The following is a 27,860-nucleotide window of genomic DNA, read 5'->3' on the forward strand; positions in this document are numbered from 1 at the left end:
ATGTAAGCACCCGCGAAAAACCCCGTAGGAGGTGCTTCTAAAAATAAAAAGATACGGAACTTGGTTGACTCAGAGGGTCAGTATGGAAGATGGAAGCTCCGGATAATGGGCTCCTGACGATAACCCATTTCTGCCCTTAGTTAACTATGTTCTACAACGTTAACGGCCCTGCGCGTCTGTTTGCCACATCCTGTTATTAATTTTTTTTAATCACCCCTTGATCATTTTATCTCTCAGAGGAAACAAAACTTGATGCGCGGATAATTAAAAAAATTTAGCGGGGTAAGCATCTTAAAGTGCTGTCAATCCACACACATGGCAAAAACATGAAAAACAGTTACATGGAGTAATGGTAGATTAACCTGAGTATTCTTATTTTCATTTTATCTATGTGTTGTAACCCATGAGATATGTGCAATGCATGACATTTTGAGACAAGTCTGAACGTTTAACGAGGTGCGCCTCAATTCAAATTTGGCTAATTTATTGGTTTATTTAGTGATGATTGATTGGAGGACCGACGCATACATGACGTCACCATTATGAAGATTTTAATTTTGTATCATAAAGATTAAAAATATTATAAATAGCAGCACTTGCAGTTTATGTAGCAGAAAATGAAAAATTTCTTACCATCCTTAAGATAGATATCTGCTTGAAGAAACAAGGTCACCATATTTTAAGTATGTTGCAATTTTCTTGAAAACTTAGGTTCAAAACTTTGAACTTGAGGAACAAAATGAGAGCCATAAAACAAAAAGAGGATTTTAAGGCATTGTTACATCTATGTAACAATGAATTCTGTTTCAATCCAATCGAATTTCCCCCCTCCTGATTAGCATTTTCTGCTTTTTGTTTTATATTTAGTTTTTCTTTATTATCGCATGGCCTGTCACTGTGATATGGATGAGGATCTACAATCGTTTATTACCACAAATTATTCTCTGTTTATGCTTGCAAGACATCCTCATTTTCCCTAGTTTCTCTCAGCTTTGATGTCAATAATTGAATAGTCCATACAAAGAAGATATCTCTCTTAACTTGACCTCTGCTTTCGCGTTACACTCTTGAAATGTAACTTTTTTCTCTGCAGAAGTCTTAGCTCCTTTTTTGCCAGCAGATGGAGATTGTATTAATGCAATAGTGTTTATATCCTTTGATTCCTTTAAGACTTTCTTCATATTTCTTCCAAATGACGAGAAATTTGGATTCAAGGTTCAGCTTAAGAGTAGTCAAAACAGTGATAGACCATTAGATAGATAGATAGATAGATAGATAGTTTATTTATCCACATAATGCCTCGGAACATTCAGCATACTCGTTTAAAATGCGCACGTGCAATTACAAATTACTGAAAATAATGAAAATTACATAAGAATAAAAGACTATAAACAACCATGTGCAGGGCACAGTAACAAATATTGCACGGTAAAGTATTCCAAAGGTGGTTGGCTATGGATGCAAAGGAAATAATATAAGGCGCTTCTTGCTATTAAAAGAATTTTGCTCAAGCTTAGTGTCTGGGTTTCTAAGTTACTAAGATAATAATTGACTGTACGAAGTTTAAAGAAATCTTTAAAGTAACTAGGATCATTCCCATTGAAACTTGTAAAAAGTAGGGTCAAAACATGAAAAAACCTCCATTCTTCTAGTGTACGTGTGTTAATTAATCTAAAAACACTATCATACGAAGTGGACTTAGGTAAACCAAATAACGTTCTGAGAATATAGTAATTTGCATCTCCTAATTTATCAGATAAAGATTTAGTTATTCCAATAAGCATTGGGCCGCAATACTTAAGATGAGGAAGAATAAAAGCCTTTCTATAATTCAATCATTACATGTATTGGAATAAAACGTCTATTTCTACGTAAAGCGTTTGTCTTAGCATATGCCTTATTTAGCTGGGTTTTTAAATGCTCCTCAAAGGTCAGGTTCGAGTCAATGATGACTCCTAGTATCTTTAGAGAGTCTTTTATTTCCACAGGAGTATCGCCTAACCAAAGTTCGTACTTATAAGTGTTTGTGCCGATGACAAGAGCTTGAGTTCTCACAGTATTTATTGATAGATGGTTTACTGCAACTCATTCTTTAATAGCGTTAAGTTCCTTGTTAATGGTTTAATTTAAATGTATCCAGTTGTATCATCAGCATATAAGCGGAGAGACACGGTGGAGATGAAATCGTTCAAGTCATTGATAAAAATATTGAACAGGAGGGGTCCAGGAAAAGATCCTTGAGGTACATCAGCTGTGATTGGTTTCCACTCAGAAAAAACGTTGTCGAGTCGAACTCTTTGGCGACGACCAAGCAAATACGACTTGATAAGATTAATGGCATCTGTGTCAAACCCATATGCTTTGGATGATCGTCGAAGTCCTCGAAAGTGGAATCCTTAGAACCAGCAACATTGACAAAATAGTCGTTCAAGGTCTCTGCGACAAGTTTGGAATCAGTTATTAAAACATTCGATTTTACATCAAATTGATTATATTTATTGAACCAGATTTACAGTTGGGCAGTAAAGGTTTTATCTTTTCCAGAATTCACCTGGGTTCTTAGTGTTTGTAAAGGCCGTATAGCAAAAGGCTTTCATTTCCTGGCGTTTAAGGAAGGGATCTAACTTTGTTCCGTTGTCTACGATAAGACTGCCAGGAGTCTGGTTTTGGGATTTTCTTGTACTGTTTAAAAAGGCGATTCCGTCGATTGGAATACTGAACTATGCAAAGCATAATCTTCTGAACAGTCAGAATACTCAATAACTCTGTGAAAATTTTTTTGTTTAAAAGCTCTACCTAAAGTTAACAAGTGAATTTAAAGCAAAAGAAAAACTTTTACCACATTTTGAAACTTTTTCGCTTTAGAACTTCGATTTCAAATAGGACAAGAAGGTAACAGTTGTACAAAGCTCACATAACCTAACCCTAAGCAAAAAAATACAATTAAAAACAACTTACAACACTCTGACGAATTCTTGTACACTTTAAATTGACACTTCTCTGTAAAAAAAGGAAATAATCTTATTATTATTAACAAGTCAGAAAGAGGAAATAGTGAGTAACCACACACTATGCTTTAAATTTATATCAATTAGTGGATACATGGGTAAGGTATCAAAAACAAAACAAAAAACCCTACAGGAGTCATTGACCAAGATCCTGTAATCTAATAGAACGAGAAAAATGGAAAGTTTTACTTTCACCATGGAGACACTTAAAATGTTACAAAAGATAAGTTAAGATGCAAAACTCAGTGTTATTCATCATTCCAGTGGTATGGCTGTTATCCATTCTTCTGAAGTTTTCAAACCAAAATATTCATTTTCCCAATTACACCTGTCATCTATTCTTCAGTTTCAGTTTCCATCATCCCACTTTATGTAGTATGTTTTAACAAGATCACTGAAATCATAGTATGGCTGGTTATCAAGAAAAATACCTGGTACTTGCACACTCTGGTGTACTAAATTGTTGTCATTCTCGTAACGCGATGGCATACTCTGTACTGTGATCTGGTATGTTGCTCCATATCTGATTGTTTTGTGAAAGATCCAGGACAATATTTCCTTCTAAAAAGGAAACAACATACAATTAGATCTTAAATAATTTTATTTCAATAATTTATTTACTTAAAAGAAAGATATGGCTGTCAATTGTTAGCAAAACAGTGAGCCTCTAGATGGCATTGTTTAATAATGGTAATCAGTTCTAAAGAGTAAATCATGTTCAGTAGAAGACTAAGACAGGACCCATGTGGAACACCCCAAGAAATCATAGAAATAAGTCTTCTTCTTAATTTCTGTCAAATACGTGTAGGTAATAACATGATTTCAAGGGCAATTTGCATCAGTTTTCCAATACAACAAAATTGCACAACCCTGTAAAGCGAGTGCAATTTTTAGTCTTTGAAAAATTTACAAGTGCTTAATGTACCAAATTACTTAAGATTATTTACAGATCGAATGTTGTTGACGATGTGCAACTCAGCAATTCCCAAGAAATAGCATATGTTACTTCTGGCAGTACGGGCTAATCTGTATGTATCGCTCAAGCTGCATTTTCTTTCTCTGATCAAGGTGAGCACTGCCTAGTTACGCCTGTGGATTAGGAAGAGGTCATTCCCGTTTACTTTCGCGGCAGCAGTTTGTTGCTGGTTGGTCAGCGGCTCTGGCTGGTTCTGCAGCTCTCTAAGCCGCTCTTCTCTCTCTCTGACCCAATGCCTGTGGTTGGCGATGCGCATTTCTGTCTCTCTGAGAAACTTTGCCATTTTGTTTGCATCTTTTTTAGTTTGTTCTAACTGCTGGTCCTGATTTTTGGGCTCTGGTCAAAAAAAAGTTGAAGTCGATGTCTGGAACCCTCTACAAGCATCAGCCAAGTTACTTGGATTAATTTGTGTGATTCAGGAACTTCACAGGTGACAGAACATTCTCCCAGCTGCTGGAAGACAACTCTGAGCAGTTTCCTCTACAATAATGGATCATTTATTGAAAAAAAGCTGCTCCTTCAGGAGCCGCTAAACACCAGGAAAAAAAAGACCAATAAAGAATTCAAACTCACAGCCCTATTAATCTGACTAATGACCAGTCTCCTTAAGACGAGTATAAAATTTGTGGACCTGAGTTAAGAAAAAAAACTCAAACAAAAAGGCGCCATATGAATATGGTTACTTTGCAAAGTTTATCGTCAACGAAAGCAAACTAATTCAGCAACAAAATCATACTAAAGCTAAATGAGTGAGAGGTTCGTAGAAAAAGAGAGGCACAGTAGCTCGATCCTCCCTCAAAGGCTTAATTAGGTGTAAAAGAAGTCACCCACGCACCGCCAACACCCACACACAACCGACACTTCTCACTGATTGAAATGGAAACTAGTTAGAAATGCATCGGCAGACAGTTGGTCGACAGTCGGTAGACATTTGACCGACAGTAGGTAGACAAAGGGTCCAAAATATACTTTTCCAATCCCGCATCCTACGGCTACTTTCTATTCCATCCCGCTGCAATGAACATTTTCATTCCCATCCCACCTAGTTTAACCCAAGTTGCTCTATCTCACTGTCCTTTCTAAACAGACGGACAAATTATAGCCTTTACGAGTCCTCTCATTATGGAGAGAGGCAAAGAGTCCTTAAGGCATATTTACCTGGCTTAAGGTTGTTTCTTGATTTGTTTATAGCTGCATCGACAAAACCTGGATCGCACTAGAACGGATCACGGATCAGATCACGGATTGGATTACGGATTGGATCACAGATCAGGTCAAGAATCAGATCACCGATCGGATCATGTTAAAAAAAATTTAGAAATTTTGCGTGACAAGCCAAAATAAAATCTGCCTGACATGACTGGCCGTTTTTATGCTAGAGACGTTAAAGTTGTCTAAGACGTTAAAGTCGTCTCGAGACGACTTTAACGTCTTAGACAACTCTAACGTCTCTAGCATAAAAACGGCCACTAAGCGCAGGCCCCACTGCAAGTTCTTTTGGTCCAAAAATCTCACAGATTGAAAAAGAAAGAGTTCTAAAAAATAAAACAATTGCTTAGGGTTAGGGTTAGGAGTTTGATAAAAGGAGATGTGAAGAAATTAAAAATATTTCAACGAAAATAAGAGATGTTGGGTATCAAATCAAAATAGAGCCTACGTGATATAATAGAGTACAGGCCCAGTTTGTTTTGTCCTAAAACTCCATGTAGTCACTTTCACGGCTGTGTCGAGGAGTGTTTTGTAGTGCTGCCATGGACAAAGGCAAGCGGGAGCCATGGCACCAAATGGCATTAGCTATTGTAAATATCCTTATGGCTAAAATAAAAATCCTTCATAAAGGCGCTAACAAACAGTTCGTTTGGAAACGCTACATCGACGACATAATCTCTCTATTGCACACCTGCAAAGATGTTGTTCATTAAACAAGCAAATGAACACCACCCAACAAAAAATTTACGGCTGAAATATCTGTTTCAGAAGCTACTTTTTAAGACACCATTATCTATTAGGATAAAAGATTCAACAGGGAGTCAGTTCTCGACATCAGAATCCATTTCAAACCAACAGAGGCATTCCAGTACACGTTTTACACAACATGTCATCCACCAGGAGCAAAGAAAGGCTTAAAAAAAAAAAGATTTTAAAGAAACATTAGACAATTCAAAACACATCTGGCAAAGAGAGGCTACCCAAATTTTTTGTTAACAGCCCACTCTCGGAAGCGAAATTTGAAGGACGTAAACAGGTCTTCCTCCAACAGGGAAAAGAAAATAATAGAATCTTGCCCTTTGTAACGCAATACTACCGAACAGTTCCAAACCCCAAAGAAATCCTTATGAGCAAAATAAGTGGCATTTAATACGGCAACAACTATCACTAAGAGAAATCTTCAAAGTTCCGCCCATAATGTCATACAGAAAGGGGCATACTCAAAGACATACTCGTAAGAGCAAAATCATGACAAAGGGGAGAAAATTGGAAATACTTTGGAGCCAAGTAAACATATGTAACAAATACAGAGAAGACTGGACATAATACGGAGTTATTTAGACCTATCAACTCCAATTTTCATGGGTGCATTTATTAAGCCTGTTTCTAAATCAAATAAATACTTTTTAATGTCCCTGAGGTCGTATGACTATCAACTTTAGCTGAGTCACGATCCTGACAACACCCATCCTATCTCCTATCTTGCCTTCAGAATAGAGCATATCCTCGTCTCGCCTTCCTATTTTCATCTTGCATCCCGGAATAAAAAATGTCTCGTATTCTACGTCCTGTCTCAATTCAAAGACTCGTCCTGCATCCAGCCAAACCTATGTTGGACCCCATAGTCGAGTAGAGACCATTCCTCTTCATAAAGTTGCCAATTTGAAGAAATACAACTCCTTCAGTTACTTTTGATACAGTTGAAAGATTACTTACAGGCTAGTAATTCTGTAACACAAGTTCAAGATTCGTTTTCTTAAGGATTAGCAAACATAGAGCTTCTTCCCTTGGTCAAGGAAAATAACCACTTTCAAGTAAAGGAGTGATTATAGTAATAGTTATAACTGGTAGAATGACATCAATACATTTAACAACTAGAGTCCTCGAATGGTGCCGGACCTGAAAGCCATTTATGATCACCTGTTAGGACAGTACCATGCACTCTCCAAAGCAAAGTATTTCTCTACATCCAGGCTCCTGTAATGCTGTACCTGTATGTTGATTGTGAGTGAACTTAAGAGTAGACTCTTGAAGTTGTTTGTCCTCACTGCTCAACTCCTGTTCTAAGAATGCTCCTTTAAGAGAGTTGAGTGAATGTTCCTTGAATGGCAAGACTGATTTCATACTGATTTTCACGTAATCGTAGCCTCAAGAAGCTGTACTTTAATATTTTTCATGTGTTGTATTTATTTTACCATCAAGATAAGACTAGGTAATGGTTATTCGTACGTAAAAACATAAATCAAAATACAATAAAATATAACAATCAAAATAAGACTAGGTAATGGTTATTCGTACGTAAAAACAAATCAAAATACAATAAAATATAATAACGGGGGAAGAAATTAAAGAGTTGATTCCATCACTATTTGGGTTTTGTTGGCTCAAGACTCGATGGAGTAAACGAAATGCTGTAGATATAAGTATTCTTTCTAACAAACAAAAATTAAAATAGCAACTTTAAAGTATTCTCATATTGATGAAGTAAAATTATACAACCTCCACAACCAAAACTAAAACTATTTAGTGTTTACCTTTCTGTTTATCTGTACACAGTCGTAGTGACCAAGGTGTCCTTCTTTTCCAGAAATATACACCTGATAGCCCCATAAATCACCAAAACCTAACAAATCACCATAAAAAAGAGCACGTCAATAACAAAATAACCTTGAGCTAACTTCTATAGAAGATAATGAAAATAAGGCATTTTTGATAAAGTTGGTTTTGTTTTGTCACATTATTACTTTGAGTGAAATAAATTTACTAATGGATAAGAGATGGTCAAGTTTTAAAAAGAGATAATTTTTCAGCCCTAATTCTAATCCGGTCTTGAGATAAATAACATTATAAATGTCAGTTAAACTGATTGTCTAATATAACATTTTCTCAAACAAGGCCATAATAAGTGAGTGACTACCAAAAAGAGCTTGAGGAAAAAACAAAAGGGCACAACAGAAGTTAACTGATAATGCTTTAAACAAGGTATTGATGATAGGTACAGAGCTAAAATATTTCTTTTTCTTTTCTCATGACATGAGAAGACCACTCCAGAGGTATTACAAACGAAGCACACACATTTAACATCAGAGGTATTATAAAGGTATTACAAAGGAAGCACACACATTTAACATCACAACAAACTGAGTTGTAATGGCTGAACATTTAGTGACTTTGGATATGTACTGTGAACTTCCAATGGTGGTATGCAACAAAATTGTAATACTTAGTTGTTTTCAGGGCTCTTTTCTATTGACAATCAGACTAGTGGTAGAGTGAGTTTCCCTTGGTGATCCATGAGCCACAAAAGTATCTGTGATAGGCTCCTTTGACTGCAGTGAAAATGGTTGGCTATTTTTTCAAGTGTTGTTTTATGATGTCTTCATGTTATTGAGATATGATGAATTGCTGATTAAAGAAACTTGTCTCCAAACATTCACTACTTTCTTGTATACAAACCATGTGAAAAAAATATGGATTAAATTTTAATTTGGTGACTGAATGAGACATCAGAGAAACTGGATTGGGTTACATGCAGTTACAGTGTACATGTATGTCCAAAAGGTTTGTCTTTGAGGTCTTCTATTGCTCCCTTTATCTCAGGGATTTTTCTCTGGTTCTTGCTAGTAGTATAGCTAATCTCAATGGTACAATAAATAACCCTTAATTTCTGGAGAAGTTGATTGTCCTATTTGCAAGCAATGGTTACACTCAGGTATTGTTCCCTCATGAGGAGAGACAGACTATCTTGATGGCTGAAACTACAACAGAAAATGTGCCATGCCTTTTTCTTCCCTCTACTTGCCAAGGAACTGGCCCAGTCACAGCCTGTGACTGTGTAGAATCCAAGGAGAGTGCTGTATATCTTCTCACCCAAAGCATGGGTATCATGCACTGGAATAAAACAGCATTTATCGTTCACTTTGGTGTGAAACCACAGTTCCGGCCAGTCCATGCTTCTAAAAAATCAGTGGTGGAAATAAAACATGCTGAATTATATCATTCAAGTCATGCCTTTTTTTTTACTTTTGGCATTGCCTTGGAACTGGTTGGCAGTAACTCTGATTTGCACTTTTGAGGCCAATGGATGCCTTCCTTTGCTGAAACTCCCCCCCTTTAATGGAATTCACTCAGCATTGCTAAAAGATCATGTGGACTTGCAGACAATTGTTAGAAAAGAGCAGGGCACTGAAGATGTTGAAATCTTTTTTGGATAACTCACCAAAGGTATCTACTCCAGAAGATTTTGTCATCTATAGGACTGCTATGCTGTGGATAATAACAACCTTTGGATTTGTTGATGCAGTAAGTTGTTGAACTACTTTTAACCCTTTTCTGAGACTTCCATCATGGTTAGCAAGTGAATATGCAACTAAAGACAGTTCAAAGCTCAGTTCAGCCTGCCAAACAAGTCCCTGTTGGGGTTAACAGTAATTAGCTCATTAGCAGATTTGACTCCAATCTTCTTATTTACTTTGCTGGACGTTTGGATCTTGATGTTTGGAATCGGTTCCCAGAAACCCACAGAACTAATATTGATTCACTTGTCAACAAGGTTATTCATCTGCTGCTGGCCTATCTAGGTACTGCAGATAAGGTTTTGGGCCACATCTTCTGGCAGAACAACTCCAGTGGTGATGAGAAGGAGTATGTCCAAATCAAAGGATCAGTCAAGAGACCTACAGAAAAGCAGCCCACCTTCCTACCTTCCTACCTGAGACATATACCAGACCACAAATGTATTCCACAGGAGATGCAAGAATACCTCTAGATGAAACTTGAGTGATCTAATTCCTTGGTTGTAAGATTTTCCCTTCAGCAGAGCAGATGTGGAACCAGCAGTGTATATGCCTGATTAAATCAATAGTACTTAAAGTCCAGAATCCACATACTTTTTCCCTAGCAGGGAGGGAAAATTGAAAGCAACATGAAATCTGCCCATTTTTACAGTAGCATTAGAACATTCTTCAGGAGTTCTCTACTGAATTTCCTTTGCCTTCTTAAATATACCAAAGTTACAGGTTATAACAGTGTTGCTTGTCCCATAGCAGCTCATATCTTCTGTGCATGTTTCAGCACTGTGTATGTTGTAATATAGTCACACTGGCTACTGTCCAATGATTCAGTGATCATTGGAGAGTAGCCAATATTTCTGAATTTGGTCATTTCAGGGTAGAGAATGGCATTGAATCCTGCCCAGCTTGGAATCACTTGCTTGTTTACTTCTTCTGCCATGAATGCTGCTAGACTCTCTGTTCCACAATGAAACTATAAATACAGTATTTTCCTTTGATACATACAAAGGGTTTGAGATGGGAGAGAAGAAGTGTGAAAAAAAAAAAAAACTGGCATTATGTCAACCAGGTGACAGAAATATAATAATAACAATAATAATTTATAAACTTAAATAGATCATGTTACATGAAGTTGCATGTGCTTTACTAAAAATATAAACCAAATAGGATAATATTAGCAGATAAAAATTTGCTTAAAAACTAAAATCCATTAAAAATTACAAGGATAAAATGGTATAAAAAATAGGCCTACAGTAAAATCATGTAAAAACTAAAGTGGCTTCAAAATTACAGATATGATAAGAATAGAATACTATTTATGATCTACAGACATCAGGGGAACACTGATTCAAAATAATGGTCTTACACAGACACTTGAGATGTCAACAGCTGGGGCTTTTTAAATATATGTCGAAAGCGAGTTCCAATTTTTGGGGCAGCCATGCTAAAAGAGAGATTGCCAAGTGTATAGCATTAGACCTGCATAATGGGTATCACCTTTTGTACACTGCATTCTTCAGCAGCTAGCCAAAACACAGAAGTTGTATGTCAAAGATACATCGACAGACAAACTTAATTAATTCGTAGAAAGGATGTAAGTCCTACAAAGTGCAGTTTTAATCTCTACCAATGCAACCAGTGTATACACGAATATTCTGCAGGAGGCGTAAGTACTAAAACATGGAACAACCTACAACCACCTAAAACCACCTACAACCACCACAAAAATTTCAACAACCACCTCAAAAACATCCACAGCCACTCACAAACTATCTAAAACCATCCAAAACAATGCGTAAATGTCTAAAATAAGGCGAGATGACAACATGTCACATACATGAAATATGAGAATCAAACAAAACCTTCACCTCTCTCTGAAATCTTACTCTCCCTGGTTCTATGTATAATCAGCCATCTCACGAAATGAAATGCAAGAGAATACCAATTATATTTTATATTAACTCAAAAGTAAAAGACTTAAAGAACTATGCAAGCAGACATTTTGGCTCACGTTTCATTTGATTATGTAATGATCCACATTAGTGTTTTTCTCCTTTTATAACCTCAGTGCTAGAAATGTAATTGGAGCAAAACGTGAGTCACTATTGCATAAGTGGCACCACTCGTACAACTGCACGCTGTATGAATGCCAGCACAATGGTCTTTTGCTACTAAGGGAATATAAAATAGAATAGGCATGCTCTTGCATTTCATTTCATGGGATGGTTGATTATACATGGGAACAGGGAGATTAAGATATCAGGAGGTGGAGGTTTTGTTTAATTCTTGTATTTCATGTACGTGACATTTTGTCATCTCACCTTATTTTAGACATTTATGCCTTGTTTTAGATGGTTTTAGATAGTTTGTGAGTGGCTGTAGATGTTTTTGAGGTTGTTGTAGGTGGTTGTTGAAATTTTTGAGGTGGTTATAGGTGGTTGTAGGTGGTTTTAGGTGGGTCTAGGTGGTTTTAGGTAGTTCCATGTTTATGTTGTAGGAGGTAGGAATTGAAACCATATGCAGATTTTACCAAGCCTTTAATTTTACATGGGAGAAGCCTCAATGTCAAAAACAAGCTATGAAGAGAACATCGGACACCCCAAGTCATGACTACATTAAATGATCTAGTTGAAAGAATCCTCACAGAGGTTGATTTCACTAAAAGGAAAACAACACTCCTGGAGGAAAACAAACCATAACTATATTGCTAACCACATTGCCTTTTGTAACACAAAATAACCAATCAGTGACCAACGTTAAAAAGATTTTTATTGGGCAACTGGCAAATTATTGAGAAGCAGCCTAAACTTCAGGAGGTTTACAAAGGGCTTCCAACGTTTTCTATCAAAGGGGGAAAATCATTTATGGCTATTCCTCAGTATTTCACTGTGCATCCTGTATTGCACATAAAAATCATGTAATCAAGCTAATAAGTGCCCGCATACAGAGATAACCGTATTGCTTTTCAATCAATGGACCAGGCCCCGATATTCAAAGCAAATAATACAACAAAAAACAGATAAATAGATAAATTGCTATTCAATGGATAGCATTATAAATAAAATAAGTAAAATATAAAATAAGTATGCTTTGTTAAGACTTATCTGCTGGGTTGCAATTTATCTGTTGGATAGTGTCATTTACCCTTTGAACAACTAGACCCATATAATGAGGTTTAATGGTCTCCAGCTCTCGAATAAGCACCATGACCAATAGTTTTTAATGCATAATTTTTGTGCGCAAATTGCCCCTTGTAAATTGGAGAAATGAAAAAAATTTATAGCTAAAAGCATGCATGAAGCCTGTTACTTGAGGATACAAATTATGACCTTGAATGCAGTGACTCAAGGAACATTTTGAGTAAATGTTTTTTCACCAATTATATTTTGAATTGTTCCATATGCTTGAGACATTAACAATAATAATAATAATAATAATAATAATAATAATAATAATAATAAGAAGAAGATGAATACAAACTGCCCTAAATGTCTAACAGTAATTCCAACTAAGATACATGTACATGTTGGCTGAAATTATTTCCCAAACATATCCAGATATTTTGCATATCAACTTCATTTGTCTGACATTTAAACAAAAGGACAAAACAAGCCTTAACCATCACATCCAATTCACAATAAGTTCGATCTGTTTACAACAACAGCAGTAGATGCAATGAACTGCCTCAAATGTCTCATGACAAATCTTACTAGGAGACTCGTATTTGGTGGAAAAGAATGTACACGAACAGTGCATAAAATAATGTAAAGTCTATGGAAATACCAAATTCAAATCATTAGCAACTAACCTGTACTGGGTGCTGTCCAGTTAACTTGAATGATGGGTATTCCATTATAAAGACGATAAGTGCCTTGAACATTCAATGGTTTTCCTGGGAACGATAAGCAATTTGGGTGGGACTGCCTACTGAATGGCACACAAGATGTGACTGTCAAAGAGAAGGATCACACTGCAATCATATTTATCTTTGCATTTTTCAAAGTATATTTGCTTCAGTCTGTCTCATATTACAAATTTTTAGCAAAGAGTAATGTGCCATAGAACTATTACATGTATGTTTGATATATTTCATGACAACTCCTAGTTCTGTGCTTAGAACTTCAACACATCTTGACTCTAATAAATCATATAAAGATGCAGTTTGCAACAACGCACAAGATTGGATACTTCATAATCTTAAAAATTCTCCTTCCTTATCAGTCTTGGAAATTTCTAAAATTTCTGCGTTTCCTGATCAATTGTATCATCAGCAGTTGTATCTCGGCACATGTGCCTAAAGGAAGCTTGTGTGTGAAGTAGTAAATCTAGGGTTGCACTCAAAATGAATGTCCATGCTCCTATAATCATAACCAAATTCATAAAGTATGGAGCCTTTTTGTCTTGTTTTGCTTGTGCATGGTTAATACTATTGGCTGACAGTGACAAAGTTGTGCTCTTAAGTTTCATTTACTGCCACAATTTCAGGAACTATAAATTTCTAATTAATAACATTAAATAATGCAAATTCAAAATACAGTGAACACTTTTCTACAAAGTAATACAGATTTTCAAACTCAGTGTCAAAAATATGTTTTTTGCTCAATCTTTCATTATTGCAGTCCATGGCCAATATCATTTTGTTACTTGTATTACATATATTGATAAAAAATTAAAAATTTAATGATAAAACAATTTATAAAGTTTTGTAAATCTCCTATTGTATTTACTTGCAAATAGGCTGCATTTTTTTAATTGAAAAAATGGGACAAAAGTTTAGGGTAAGTCCTATACAAGGGTACAAGCATTTTGACACCTCATATATATACAGGATATAGCTCAAAGTTTCACCCTTCAAATTGTAGTGTTTGTGTTGCAACATGATAATCTTTGTTTTTATAGTTTTCTACTATGATTATTTGATAATGAACCTCTACATCTCCGGCCCTAAAATATACCTTGAGATATATTTTTGTGACTGCAGGTTTTCTTTTTTCCTTTTTTGTACTGAGTCAAATTTAAAGATTTGCAGCAGTCAATTCCACCAATTTTAAAAGAAACACAACTATCCTCATCCGTTGAAGTGTTCAAAATAAGGTTATACCAATATATCTAGCTGCTTATGTTGACATAGCATAATTAAATAAATCAATTAACCAATGACCTTTCAATGTTCCTATGGCTCGTGTTGCACACCAGATCGGGAACAATCAAAATTATTCAAAATAGTATTGGGTTTGTGCCTAAACTCCAACTTTCTTGTTCAGTTATGCTTACAATAAACTGTAAATAAAAGTTTTGACATAATACAACAAAAGTAAATCTGGAGATGTCTTCATTCTTACTTTGTGAAATTCTAGAAAGACACTTCAGGGCATAGTTCCATTACTTGTTTCCTTGTTACTCCTCTATTTATCACTGCATTAGACCAATTAGTAACACTCCAATCATAGAGGGAAGCCCAAGTGAAGGTCAGTGCTATACCTCTTGCTCATTTTACTCTATGCCAGCTTTTTAAATTTTATGACCTATCTTTGGTTTGAGTTTTGATTACATTTTACAAATTAATCTTTTCCACCAAAATTAATCAAAAGGTAGAGGTGCAGCCGATATGCAGGTGTGGTCTATCCGCAGTTAAATATACTATTTTGTGGATGATAATCATATTTTCATTGATTATCATATGTATAAACTATACTTGCTATTGCAAATAATGTAAACAACAACACTTTGTTACCTATTTCATGAAACAGCCATCCACAGGGTTTCAGAGAAGAATCTGCCACTAGAAAAAATTGATCATAGTTAGTTATGGAAAGCATTCAATTAGATATTTGGGACCTTTACTGTGGTCTAAGCCAACATCAAGCCAACCCAATTCAGACACACTAGTTGGCTCTATGAAGTCCATTAGAAAATTAAAATCTGAAGTCACTGGTTAGTAATGTTTACCTTCCCATACCATTCCCATCTATGGGTCAGATATGGTCCAAGCAGTCCCATACCATTCCCATACTTTTGCTTTGGTAAGGGTTGTCAAATTGTGTTTTATGCAACTCTTAATTGTAATACATTTGGTAGCTATCATTTATACAAATTTAAATATAGTATGTTTTTGTATTTTTTTAAGATGCATCAGAGAGTTGGGAGACTGACACAGGATACAACCTCAAAGGGCGCATCATCAAGAGGGCAAATACCTACATAATTATATAGAAAACTCATCCCACCACAATCTATGCTTATCATAGAAGCTATGCATCTTAAGCACCCACAATGCCAACTTGCTGAGCAAGAAATCCAAACTGCTCAGCAAATGTTGCCATGAGAACAACTTCTTGCTTAACCAGCAACAGAAGTTGCAGTTCCAACTGTTATAGAATTAAAATTTTGAAACTTTACATTAGATTCTGTTTAAATTGGAAAACTTCTGTCAATTGATTGCTTACTGCATTAAACTTGAGTTACAACTCTCCATTCTTAAAATGTATAGTTTTACAATATCATTGTTGTCAGCCTTCGCTGGTCTGATGACCATGTGATGACCATGGAAGAGAAACCTTGTTTGCTGTACTGAAGCATTACTGCCTGCAAGTGACTGAGGAGGCCGATGCCTAAATGGCAGCCTCTGTCACAAAAATTGTACTTGTGGATCATCTCTGTGTTATTGGAAATGCAGCATTCTTTCCTGTGGGTCCTGTTCTCTTCCCCTGCACTGATTAGTCTTACTTCTACTGAATTCAGTTGTTATGTATGTATGTATGTATGTATACAATCAATTGCAGAAATGTTATATTGCAGATGGTCTCCATTCATTCACTACATGCAACACTTTTTAGGTGTGGTTTTTAGTGTTTTTGCAATCAAATGCTATATAAATGTAGCTGTTGTTTGAATATTGCAATTAAAAAATAAACATAAACATGCATATATGTAGCATGCACGAGTTATTTTTTTTAGCTGGGTGGGTTAAGATGGGACACTTATACCTAATGTTTTCATTTTTGTTATAGAAAAAGAGCATAACTTTCAAAAGAATGAAAATATAGCATTACTTCACTCTAAGAGAAAGACAAAAAAAACCTAATTTAACTGAACTCACACAGGTATTTTGTGGTCTATTGTCACTATTGCCTAAATACCTCTAAGCAAAAATAAAATGCATTGTCTCCTTTGCAGCCATTGTTTGTTCTCAATACACAATGCCCTCTATTCCCAGTTGGAGAGAGTGCATTGTATGACAAGCCCAAATAACAGTTGTGAAAGAAACTACACTTACTGCGATTCCTCTAACAAAGAGAATATCAAATTATTTGTCTACAGTTGGTTACCTCAAAAATATAACTCCATGCCATTTTACTACAAAACCAAACTGAAACTTTGTCATATCTTCAATAGACCCTAACCAAAGATATTGTGATCTCGAATAAGTGAGGATCCATTGAACAAGAGAAAAGGATAATATTTCAAAGAGGGCTCCCTCATTGGTTGTTCCCTGTCTGGACTTTGCCCCCTATGTGAAATAGGTGATAAAATGCAGGTTGCTTACAAGGAATTAACACAGGATGGGGTTAAGTCCAAGGTAGCTAAAAGTAAATTTTATTCATAGAAAAAGTCAGAATGCAGGAAAATTGCTAGGAAAATTAAATATTAGTAGCATTTAGTTCCACATGTTTTTAACTTAAAAATGATAAAAAAAATTAAATGTAAACCTTTCAAATCCCGATAAATCTCAATATTATTCAACAAGGCTCCTGCAAAGGCCACAAACCATTATACTTATCAAATGAGCCCAAAATTTATGATAAATGTCATTTTTTGTGCTCAGTCCTCTGATTCCATGAGATAATTTGCAAAATGCACTGATTGGTGCAAGATATCCAAATGTTTTGATATGATTGGTGCAAGATACAAACCCTAAAGTGGTGATCTGATTGGTGTGAGCAACAGCACCCTACATGTTAACATGGTGTTTTTTGTTTTTTTTTTCAGAAAAAAAAAAAAAAACAAAAATGATGGACATATGCCTTTTGTTTTATCATCAAATAGATGGTGACAGAGCATTATAATTACAGAAAAAATGGTAATATACATATCATGTATAGTTTCCAAATTGCAACACTTTTGAGAGCTGGTGTACTTATACTTATGAGTACATACATTACACAAAAGTACCTTACCTTGGATGTTCAGCTGCCATAGCCTAAGAACTGTACCATTTACAACAAATGAATATATCCCTGAATCATGGACATCCACTTTCTTGATCTTCAACCAAAACTTCCTCTTATTCTTGTTGATTCCAAAAGATATCTTGTCTGTTCTTGAGATGAGGGAAGCGTTTTTCTCCCAATGTGACCTCTTCAATGCATTGTCAAAGTCAAGAACCTTTGATTTATATTTCAATTTTGCTGACTCCCCAGTCACATAACTAACGTGGATAGACTTAGGGGGACTTTCCTGTAGAAAGAATGGAAAATGTAAATAGTAACTATTTGTGTCCATTTGACGGCCCATTTTATCATTATTTTTATAGTTTTACAATACATTTGAACCTCTGTTAAGCAGTACTACATTTAACAGTCACCTTGTAATAAGCAGTTGGCTTTCAAAGTGCCCAATTTCTTTCTATAAAGTGGCCACTTCTTTTAAGCAGGTTGTGGTCTCTCTTTGACTGAGTCCCATAACCCCTTGTTTGAATTGAACATTCACTTAAAGTACGTAGAACCACTCAAATAAAACTAAAAATCATTTCTCAAGTAAAATTAATTTCATGTTTATCACACAATATCAATGTTACATGTAGTACTTTGAGTTTGAATGTCTTCAATCCAGTGCTCATGGAATTACATAGTTTAATGGCCACCTGGCAATTTGGTACCTATACAACAAAGTCAAAGACATGATTCATGAAAGCAGACTAAAGAAAACCAAAACAACAAACACAGACTTGAAATTATCTTTCTTCTTAGGACTATTAGGGCAAATATCATGTACAATCATCATGCGAGTCCTTTGCAAATTAATAACAACCTAGAGGCTCAAATGTTTGATAATAGTCTACCAACTACAGTAATTCTGGTTTAATAAATAAAAGATCAAATACAGACAAAATGGTGTTTTTTAATGTGTTTGACCCCTATTCTCTGAAACTTGTATAAATCTGCCAACTTGCAGAGAGACCTTCAAAGTATAATAGGACACCAAAGTACTATAGTAAAATGTTCAAACCCCTCAATTTGGTAACTTACTGCTTCATCTTGGGCATAAATGACACATGTTACCCAAAATAAAAAAATCTATCAACAACCTACCAACTTTAGAATGGAAATCAAAATTAGCTAAATTTACTTCATTTTCTTTATTTAATGCAAAAACACATTAAAATGTACCTTCACACTGGACATTTTACAATATAAATGGTTATTGCAAAAGTGAAGACCCCTGAAAACAAAGACCTAAGACACTAAAAAAGCAAGTTGGACACAGGAAGTGTGCATCCTGATAAAAAACAGCTAAAAGCTTGGCAACTTCTCTGCTCGCAATGTGATCATTTATCAGTTAAAATAAAAGCAAAATTACACTCCATTACACAAAATGCTAAACCACAGATCACTCTATTTCCTTTAACTTTACTATTTGTTGCTTTCTTAATTTTTTTTGGGAAACTCTAGTGCCCCTCAAAATTTCTAACCACCACCCCTGATGTCCTTATTCTAAAAAAGAGAAGAGAGCTTGCCAACATGAACTTTCGACCTGGCTGATATCAGTAGGTGTTACAGCATTGCTCTCAGCCTTTTAACAGTGGAAGATAATTTCATGGCTGTAGCTTTAATTGCCAAGCTTTTGAAACTTTTTTTTTCATCACCTTCTGAGTATTAACACTTCTTAGTTGCAAGAAGACTAGAGAACTTAAGCAGAGATGTGACTGAGATGCAGACAGCGACCAGAAGAAGAAAAAAATTACTATAGCGTGCTTAGACATCAGTGGATTGACTGAAAGGCCTGCACTTTGGCATTTTAAGCTAACTTGTACTGACCAGAGAGGTATATTGAGGATTGGGAAGAATTCGCATTTGATCATATCCTTTGTCGTTATTGATAGACAAAATAAGGGTCTACATTTTTGGTCTTCATCTTATAGGTCTTATGTCTTTGTTTTTAGGGGTCTCCGTTTTCACTACAACCCAAAGTAAACAGAGCCTTAGGGTCTCAATAACAGGATACTTTTTTTTTGCCCCTGCAGTATGTGGTCAAACAGTTAAATACTAGATTCATTAACAACTAAAAGAAAAATGCTCTGTAACAATAAAAGTGATACATATGAAAACAACAATGACCTCGGAAGAGCCAGGATATAGTGAGAAATGTAGGTGGTAATTTGATGTGGAATAACATTTACAAGGTATCTACCAATTTTATTCAGTTACACTTTCATTGTTGCAATTTTCAACCATTCAATGCCAAGTGTAGAAAGGGCATCCAAGGTCCAAAACCTATACCCTTCTTAAGACACATAAGTCAATCAACATGTGGTGTTGACATGTCCATCATGTGGTTAAAGATATGGTAGACCTTCAAGGGCCAATTTTTCTGAAATTTTCTTTTTATAACAAACTAAGCATTATCATTTTAACTATTATTTCCACAAAAAAAATTTGGTAAAATATTGAAACACACACTAGTTATTTTTTAACTGAACTTTTTTGCCTGCCAAAGTGTCATGCTATGTCAACATAAATAACTCCTGAAGGGTTTCTTGCAACAAAACGTGCTAATCCCTGAATTCCAAACATATAAACATCCCCAAGAAATTTTACACTGAATGGCAAAAAGAATCTCACCAAACGGATAAAGGCCCATGGTTTAAGCAATCTTTGCTGCTCACTCTTGTTAAGCAACCACTTAGTTTTGCCGCAACATGCTTTAGACGCTTTTAAGTTGAAAAAAAGAGTTGGAATCAAAATTGCAGTTCAGTTTAACTGTTAGATTGTAATACCTGCAAAGTATGTTTTTGCTGAGAGTCTTCTTTAGACTCTGCAGGACACTTTTGTGTTTCTATTGGCAGTCGGCATTTGGAGTTTTTTTCAGAGGCGACATAACCTGACATCTTGTCACCCAAAGGCATGAGTTGCTGAGAAAACTTTGGAAGAAAAAAATCCTACTTCACAAATAGACCCTCTTCAAACAAATTAAGAGGGTATATCAACTGTACAGATTGCTTGAAATTATGTTTGAAGACTCCCAAGATACCAACCTAAAAACTGTGTGGGAGAATTCAGTTTTTTGAAATGGATCTACCGCAATGAGTCTTCCAACGTAATACACATCAGTAAAATTTTGATTAGCAAGCTTGACACATAAATTGCAAAGTGACCAATAAAAAAAAGAAATCCCCACAAAGTTTTGAAAACCAACCCCTCAGGATTGAAATTGTGCAGAAATTTTATTTGTGCCGTCAGATTCAACATGAGATTATTTTCCTCAAAGAAACATTGCCTATTTTGAATTTTCACACCCCATTCATTTTAGAAATAGACCAAGCTAAAACAAAACTTTTTTTGCAGAATGGTGCACTTCATAACCTTTCCATTAATATATAGTTTATGGTGGCTATACTTCAAATAGCACATTAAAAATTTTTTTACCAAGGACACCTGCGAAGGTCTACACTATATCTTAATACACAGAGAAAATAGAATGCTCTAAGTAGTCTAGGCTTTGGGTGTTGTAAGTTCCATAAATGGTCTTGAAAGTCTGCTCTGTCCCTCCATTTTTTCTTGAGTGTATTTAGTATGTAAACTTGTTATGACAAGAAATAGGTGTTGAAAAAACCTGTATCCCCTCTTCTGGACCCCTTTCCGGATACCCCTTTATGGATACCCATATATATGGACTCCAAAAGTTCATCTCCTTTGCTTCCAATTATAAATGAATCAAATGTAATCGAATGCCATTTTATGAATAAAATGATTTTATCTCCATTAAAACACAGCAAAATTTTCTTGTCTGACCAATTACTGCACCACATCAAATTAAGAAAGATATAAGTAAGGCAATTAAAAGAGAGAAAAGTCAATCAGATGAACATTCAATTAAGTTTGCCATAATAAAGAATGTTAAAGAACTGTTTCATTCAGTCATGTTTAACTTATCAAAAGTAGTAAGATATCCCATTTGAAATTCTGCCTCCACACTCAACAGTATCCATGTTTGTTTGTTTTTTTTTAACCAAATATCGAGTTTTAACATGTTTTTGAGCCAACAACAGCCTCTACTACAACATGACCTCTGATAATACTATTTTTAGGTTGTGCACCAACTCAATTATAGTTCACCAAAGTGTTCTCAATGTGATCCCCCAGAATTCCCCTAAAAAAGGCCTTGTTAATCCCAAGAACCCCCCACATTTTATGCCTCATTTACAATTTTATACTCAATTCTGAGGGAAATTGTGGTTTTTCATGAGAAAAGATTAAATCAAGTCACTCTTCAGGTTATATCTTGCAAGAGGAAAGTGAGAGGCTAAACAGAGTTCTAAAATAAGACATACCACTTTCAGATTTGAGGTAGTTTTCAATCAGAATGGAAATGGCTGCACAGAGATAAGAGATTTCTCTTCGAGTCTTGATACTCAACAAGTGCAAAATGGGAGGAGAAATTTCTTACAAGCAGACGTGTAATATTATATTTATTATTTAATCACCAATGAAAAAGCAAACCCTTCACTCTTGCTACAAAAGGTGCAATTTATTATGTAATCATAGTACTGGCATTATTTTAAAGTGTGGAGATAACATGTTATTTTCACATGTGAAGAAATAACATTTTCGTGTTAAAGCTAACCTGGTATTTCATTGGTGTTTAATATAATAGACAGATTTACTTCAGGAAGTTCTTCTGGAATGATTCATAGCACATGTCTCCTTAGTGAGGATGCATGTACACAAGAAAGAAATATTTCCAATGGATTCATAAGAAAAAATATCTCTGACAGAAACCTCTGCTTATATTAATGGAGAATGCACAGCAAGAAGCTTGAATTCACATGATGGTCGAGACTGCTCTGTAAATGGCCGTTGTCCAATCGTTTATCGAAATTTTATTTTAATTCTATTCTGTCTCTTGAATAGGTTAAATCACTTGTTGATGAATTTGAAATAATCAGAGAGGTAGAGTCTGAATTCTACCCATGCCACGATACCCTACATCTACATATCAAACCGGAAAAACCAACATCAACAGAGCATTCGAAGTTGGACTACCAATACAACAATGCCAGTAGTCACTTATTCATAGCTTCATATACAAGATAGAAAAATATACAAGCTAGCCATGCAATCAGTGGAACATTAAGTGGACGGAATGTGAGTGGTCACCCTGTCCATAGCCCATGTGGAAACTCTCAAATACAATGACTTTAACCCTGGAACACAACTAATCTTGAGTTGAACACCTCAGCACGCCAGTGTAATTGGGTGAGGATATGCAAATTTAAGAACTGAAGAATCTTGATCGATATCAGCTTCGCTTGTCACAAAATACTAACCACAAAAATAATTCTCAATATTATTAAGGCTTAGTTTGTAGGCAAAAAAAATAGTTCCGCGGTACTACAACAGACGAAGTTTCATTGTATGACAGAAATGAGAAATCGTCAAGGCTACGAAAAAACTGTAAACTTAATTTAATGAACGTGTTGTATGATATTGTGAGTTTATTGATGAGATACTACCTGCCTAGGGTATAGTCCTTTTTACAGTTCCTGGCGCCATATTGGATTAGTAACCGCGCAAACACGATAGCGAGGCTGCCGGTGACCCGATTCGGGCGTCGCATAAGAGTTTGTTGGTGTTTTCAAGCGTTTCGTTGGTTTGTCGAGTCTTTGGTGGGATGAATGAAAGCTTAAGCGTCGAGGAAACATCCTCCGCCCCTCGAAAGAGAAGAGGAAAGTATTGTGCAGCCTTTGACTGCAATAATAGCGCCTATAATGTAAACGGTACTCGTACAAGTTATCATTTCTTCGAGTTTCCCAAGGACGCTCAGCGAAGGAATCGGTGGTGTTCACTTATCAAGCGACGACACGGACAGGACGGCTTTGTTGTTTCCACCGCCACTGTCCTCTGTCATGAGCATTTTCGGGCAGAAGATATCTCGAAAAAACTTTCTGGTCGCTGGAATTTGAAGACAGGTTTGTGATATTGTCGAGCTTTTGTTGTGTGCGTTCATGATTTGAGCTATGAAAAACTCAAAATTCAAAGATATTTTGGTCTTTAGAAACAAGGATTCGTTTAATTTTTCCCAAATCAAAGATTTTGGTTGTTTTATTCGACGATTGTTGTTTTATTGTAAACTTTATGATTTAAAGTGTTTCATGTCTTGTGATTTTTGTTACTGAATGATAGAATATTTAATGTATGCTTATTAATATTGCTGGACTTCACAAAAGCAATCAATTTAATTGCAGATTAACTCATAATAAATAAATCTGAAATGATTACTGTCACATTTAATAAGTTTTATTTATTTATTTATTTACAAGGTGCAGAGCCATGTATATTTAGCTGGACAAAGCAATCAAACCAAAGAAAGGCACCAAAGGAAAGAAAGATGGATGAGTCAACTGTTGGAGTAGCAGCATCAGCATTGCCGTTTGGATCCTGCTCAGTATTTCCTTCTATCAATGCGTCAACTGATGCTGCTCATTCATTTTCAGAGTGTGATGAAAATGCTGCTGAAGTGGAGTGTGAGTCCCCTCAAACAGAGCCTGATTGTGTCCTTGAACTGCAAAGGAGAATTGAATTACTTGAAACTCGGCTAGCTGACTGCCAGGAAAAACTCAGTGAAGCAGAAAAGGAAAATGCTGTGTTATCGGAACGTCAATTTTCCATTGACAAAATTAAAGATGACAATGCTGCTGTTTTATTTTACACTGGATTCCCAAGTTATGAGGCATTAATAAGCTTCTACAAATACATTGAGCCAAAGCTTTCCAAAATGCAGTACTGGAAGGGTGAAAATCTAGTAAAGGAAAGCCAGCCTTATCAACTTGATGATAACAAGAGTAAACCTGGACCATCAAGGAAGCTTACTTTTCTGGATGAGTTCCTACTGGTGCTCATGAGACTGAAAGGTCTATTTGTACAGGACCTTGCCGACAGATTTGGCATCAGTGCCAGCCTGGTTTCCAGGATCTGCATGACCTGGATAAATTTGCTCTATCATGAGCTCAAGGACCTGTTTCCATTGGGTGGGCGTGTGTCTGACAAGCAAATAACAAGAGAGAGTGGTGTATTAGATTTGTTGCAAGTGGGTGATAATGTCATGGTTGATCACGGATTTGACATTTCTGCAATTGTACCTGCTGGCGTTACAGTAAACATGCCACCATTTTTGGCTGGCCATGATCAAATGACAGCAGCTGAAACTGAAGAGACTATGAGCATTGCTTCAGTGTGCATTCACGTGGAGCGTGCAATTGGCCGCATTAAGACCTACCACATTTTAGATGGTACCTTACCTAATACATTGAGCCCCTATGCAACACAAATTTCAACTGTCTGTGGCCTTCTGACAAACTTTTTACCCCCTTTACTACCACCAGCCAATCTTTGATTCTAGTTTTTGCTGTCTATTTATTATTAGGTAGAAGTGTTTACTTTTTTTGCATTTTAAAATTGTGGCAGAAGCCCAGCTATCAGTCTAAGCCTGCTTCCCGTAATCAGCCCCTTGGGTTCCATTAATTTTGTATTCCAAATAATAGCACTTGCATGTCAATGCATATTAATAACTATTTGGATTCCATATAGTAAGTTATCATGGAACCAAAAATTCCCACTTTATTTCATTTAAAAATGAAATTGTACATGTATTTTTACACAGTGCATGCTAGTAGACAAGAATGGTTTTGAATTGTTCCCTTGATTTATTTATTATTCACCTTATGTTGACCTCTGAAGTTTTAACTTTAAACCATTTCTTGAGCATGAATAGTGTCCGTATGGAAGCCAACCACCATGTAGGTAAAGGACTTTCCCTCTTTTAACTCATTCAGTTAGCATCTCAGGGAAAAAAGCCCTTCGATAAAAATAATCAATCTTTGGCAACAATTCATCATACCATTTTCTGTTTTGAAAGTGGATTTTTTCAATAAACAGTGGCATGTTTTCTCCAAAGTACACTACAAAAATTATTCCTTCAAGGGGTATAATGGAACAGTACAGCTGACCTTGAACTTGACAAAAGTAGCTGTGGTTCCTTTTAAGTTGTACAGACCCATCAGCCAGTTTCTCCAAACAAAAATTCTTTTCTTTGCAAGCTTCATCAACAGTCATGCCAGCCTTGCTGAAAGGAGATTTTATTTCCATCCCCCATTTTTTATCAGTGTCAATCATAGTTACTACTCTGTCTAAGCTCGCTCCAAGGTATGGTTTGTCTTTAGACAGTGACAATCCAGGTTCCTCCACACTTACTGCAATACCATCCCTTCTCATTTCCCTTATAAATAAATTGACAGCTTTCTGTTCGCTTTCAATTCCATACTGCACAGCTTCAGTTGTAAAGTTACTGTAGAGTATTGCTTTCAATTTATTTGAAGGTTCCACTCTTGTTTTGGCAGCATTTCCAAAATTTGAGGCTGTCAATACAGTTTTCCTTTTTTCAAACCATAGGTTGTTCTTGGCTTGCCCCCTAGTCAATCTTTCAGTTTCCTGGATCTCCACCAGAGTAATAGTTAGACTGGAAACATGCTCATCGATCATATTTTTAAAACGATTAGTAGCTATGTCATAGCTGTCGGTGAAGGCAACACTTTCGTGTTTCTCTTCAGTCTCTTGAAGAGTGGGCACGAGTAGTTCGGGAAGCTGACGTAAATCAGTCGACCATCCGAGAGCAGAGATTCGTCTTAAAGTTTCATCGTACTTGAAGTCACCACTATTTTCCGTTGTATTCTGGTGATCCTGAGCAGTATTATCGCTACTTTGCTGCTGATACTCACCCGGTCGTAGCACGTGTCGCACGAGTATCGCGTAGACTTTTAAAACCAAATCTGCTTTTATTCCGCCCGTCGCTTCCGAATTAGAACGCAAAATTTCCCTTAAATCCTTAACTTTTAACTTCTGGATATCTTCTAGCGTTGTAATCTGCATATCCTTGCAAACTAGCACCATTTTAGAAGCGATTGAACCACGAAAGACTTCTCCGATCAGCTGTATTTACTGTTTTTGTAATACGCGGGTCACCGGCAGCCTCGCTATCGTGTTTGCGCGGCTACTAATCTAATATGGCGCCGGGAACTGTAAAAAGGACTATTCTTGAGTTTTGTAAATGCGTATCTACAGAGTAAAGCCACAAAGAAAACTAACAGAACCAAAGAAATAAATCAGAAATTATGAAATACAGCTGTTACAAGCACAACACTGATGCTGGAAAAGAGAAGCAGTCACTATTGAGGGAAATAATTCGCCTCGCATGCACGTGTAGTAAGATTACTCACCACGTTGCGCCGTATCCTCTTAGCCTCGAAACTAAATACTGTCCATTCCACAGCTATGATCAACAAAACGAAGACCTTAGGAGTTATAAAACGATGCACTATAGCAAGGGCCATCGCTGTTTGACGACGATATGGCTTTCGAGCTTACAAAGTCTGTGACGACAGACTTTCATTACAATCGCCCAAACTTCGTCCACCGAGCTAATATTCACGTAGAAGTTGTGGGCGGTACAGGAAGTTGAGACATAGGCATGCTCTGGAACATTGTAAGTGATGTCTACACTTTTACAAAAGGAAAGAAGAGCATTAACGCGTAAAAGAACGAAAACGTCGAATTAAATCACACACTAGTATTTTGTGGTAGATTGTGTGTGTTGTGCGAATAACTGTAACCAAAAATAAACTATATTGGTGCCACGGATACCTGTTGGTACAAAATGCAGACTGCAGACTGCAGACCGGATACAAAATGTAGACTAGGTACAAATTGTAGCCTGCAGACTGCAGAGTGGGTACAAAATGCAGACTGAGGATCTAAAGAATTTTTTCGTCTGGTATGTGATAACATGTCATCAACTCAACAACATTATCAACAACTTACTAAGCGTCACGCAATCGCTTTTCCGCGATCAGCTTTCACGATTACTTGCACTATTGTGAAATATTCCTGGCCCGTTTCTTGATCAAAATCGATCTTAATATTATTTCAAGCCTTCGTATAGTCTTTGCGCGCGAGTTGGTTGGTGTGATGTCTATACAAATTATACCAACGCAATAAAAGTAGCTGTAGATCTAAATGAGATGACACCATTGACACGCGCAACATTAAAAAAAAAATTGACAGCTTTGCACGTGGTCCGTAATATCATCTTTTGCAGCGGTTT

The 27,860-nt window shown here is 36.1% G+C and overlaps 3 protein-coding genes across 4 annotated transcripts; 1 reads left to right on the forward strand and 2 right to left on the reverse strand.

Moving 5' to 3' along the window:
* Positions 1–1,264: 1,264 nt before the first annotated feature.
* LOC113665376 (uncharacterized) lies at positions 1,265–27,539 on the reverse strand. 2 transcript variants are annotated; one of them, XM_089207583.1, is made up of 8 exons: positions 26,977–27,539; positions 17,663–17,942; positions 15,220–15,267; positions 13,294–13,434; positions 7,728–7,816; positions 3,440–3,569; positions 2,959–3,000; positions 1,265–2,436 (listed from the first exon to the last, which is right to left on the reverse strand). In XM_089207583.1, coding segments are annotated over exons 1-8 (846 nt in total). In that variant the 5' UTR covers positions 27,091–27,539; the 3' UTR covers positions 1,265–2,434. The 2 variants fall into 2 exon arrangements, with proteins under 2 accessions (XP_089063709.1, XP_089063710.1); XM_089207584.1 differs by lacking the exons at positions 1,265–2,436; positions 2,959–3,000; positions 3,440–3,569 and adding an exon at positions 7,126–7,268.
* LOC149045009 (uncharacterized) lies at positions 23,225–26,022 on the forward strand. Its single transcript, XM_089207572.1, has 2 exons — positions 23,225–23,673; positions 24,025–26,022. The coding sequence occupies exons 1-2, from the start codon at positions 23,376–23,378 to the stop codon at positions 25,095–25,097; spliced, it is 1,371 nt and encodes a 456-aa protein (XP_089063698.1). The 5' UTR covers positions 23,225–23,375; the 3' UTR covers positions 25,098–26,022.
* LOC149045010 (uncharacterized) lies at positions 25,260–26,788 on the reverse strand. The gene has a single exon (XM_089207577.1). The coding sequence runs from the start codon at positions 26,648–26,650 to the stop codon at positions 25,529–25,531; it is 1,122 nt and encodes a 373-aa protein (XP_089063703.1). The 5' UTR covers positions 26,651–26,788; the 3' UTR covers positions 25,260–25,528.
* Positions 27,540–27,860: the final 321 nt, after the last annotated feature.

The sequence above is a fragment of the Pocillopora damicornis genome, chromosome 5, assembly GCF_964200805.1.
Source record: "Pocillopora damicornis chromosome 5, jaPocDami1.2, whole genome shotgun sequence".
Classification (NCBI taxonomy): Eukaryota; Metazoa; Cnidaria; class Anthozoa; order Scleractinia; family Pocilloporidae; genus Pocillopora; species Pocillopora damicornis.

Bases quoted from the DNA above. Each gene is read 5' to 3' on its own strand.
- LOC113665376 (XM_089207583.1), bottom strand. From the start codon at position 27,090: ATGGCCCTTGCTATAGTGCATCGTTTTATAACTCCTAAGGTCTTCGTT. The intron at 7,817-13,293 runs GTTAGTTGCTAA...GTGATTTGTTAG, and splicing joins CTGGACAGCACCCAGTACAG to GTTTTGGTGATTTATGGGGC. The intron at 3,570-7,727 runs GTAAACACTAAA...TTTCCTTTTTAG, and splicing joins GTGTACAGATAAACAGAAAG to AAGGAAATATTGTCCTGGAT.
- LOC149045010 (XM_089207577.1), bottom strand. From the start codon at position 26,650: ATGGTGCTAGTTTGCAAGGATATGCAGATTACAACGCTAGAAGATATC.
- LOC149045009 (XM_089207572.1), top strand. From the start codon at position 23,376: ATGAATGAAAGCTTAAGCGTCGAGGAAACATCCTCCGCCCCTCGAAAG. The intron at 23,674-24,024 runs GTTTGTGATATT...TTTATTTACAAG, and splicing joins TCGCTGGAATTTGAAGACAG to GTGCAGAGCCATGTATATTT.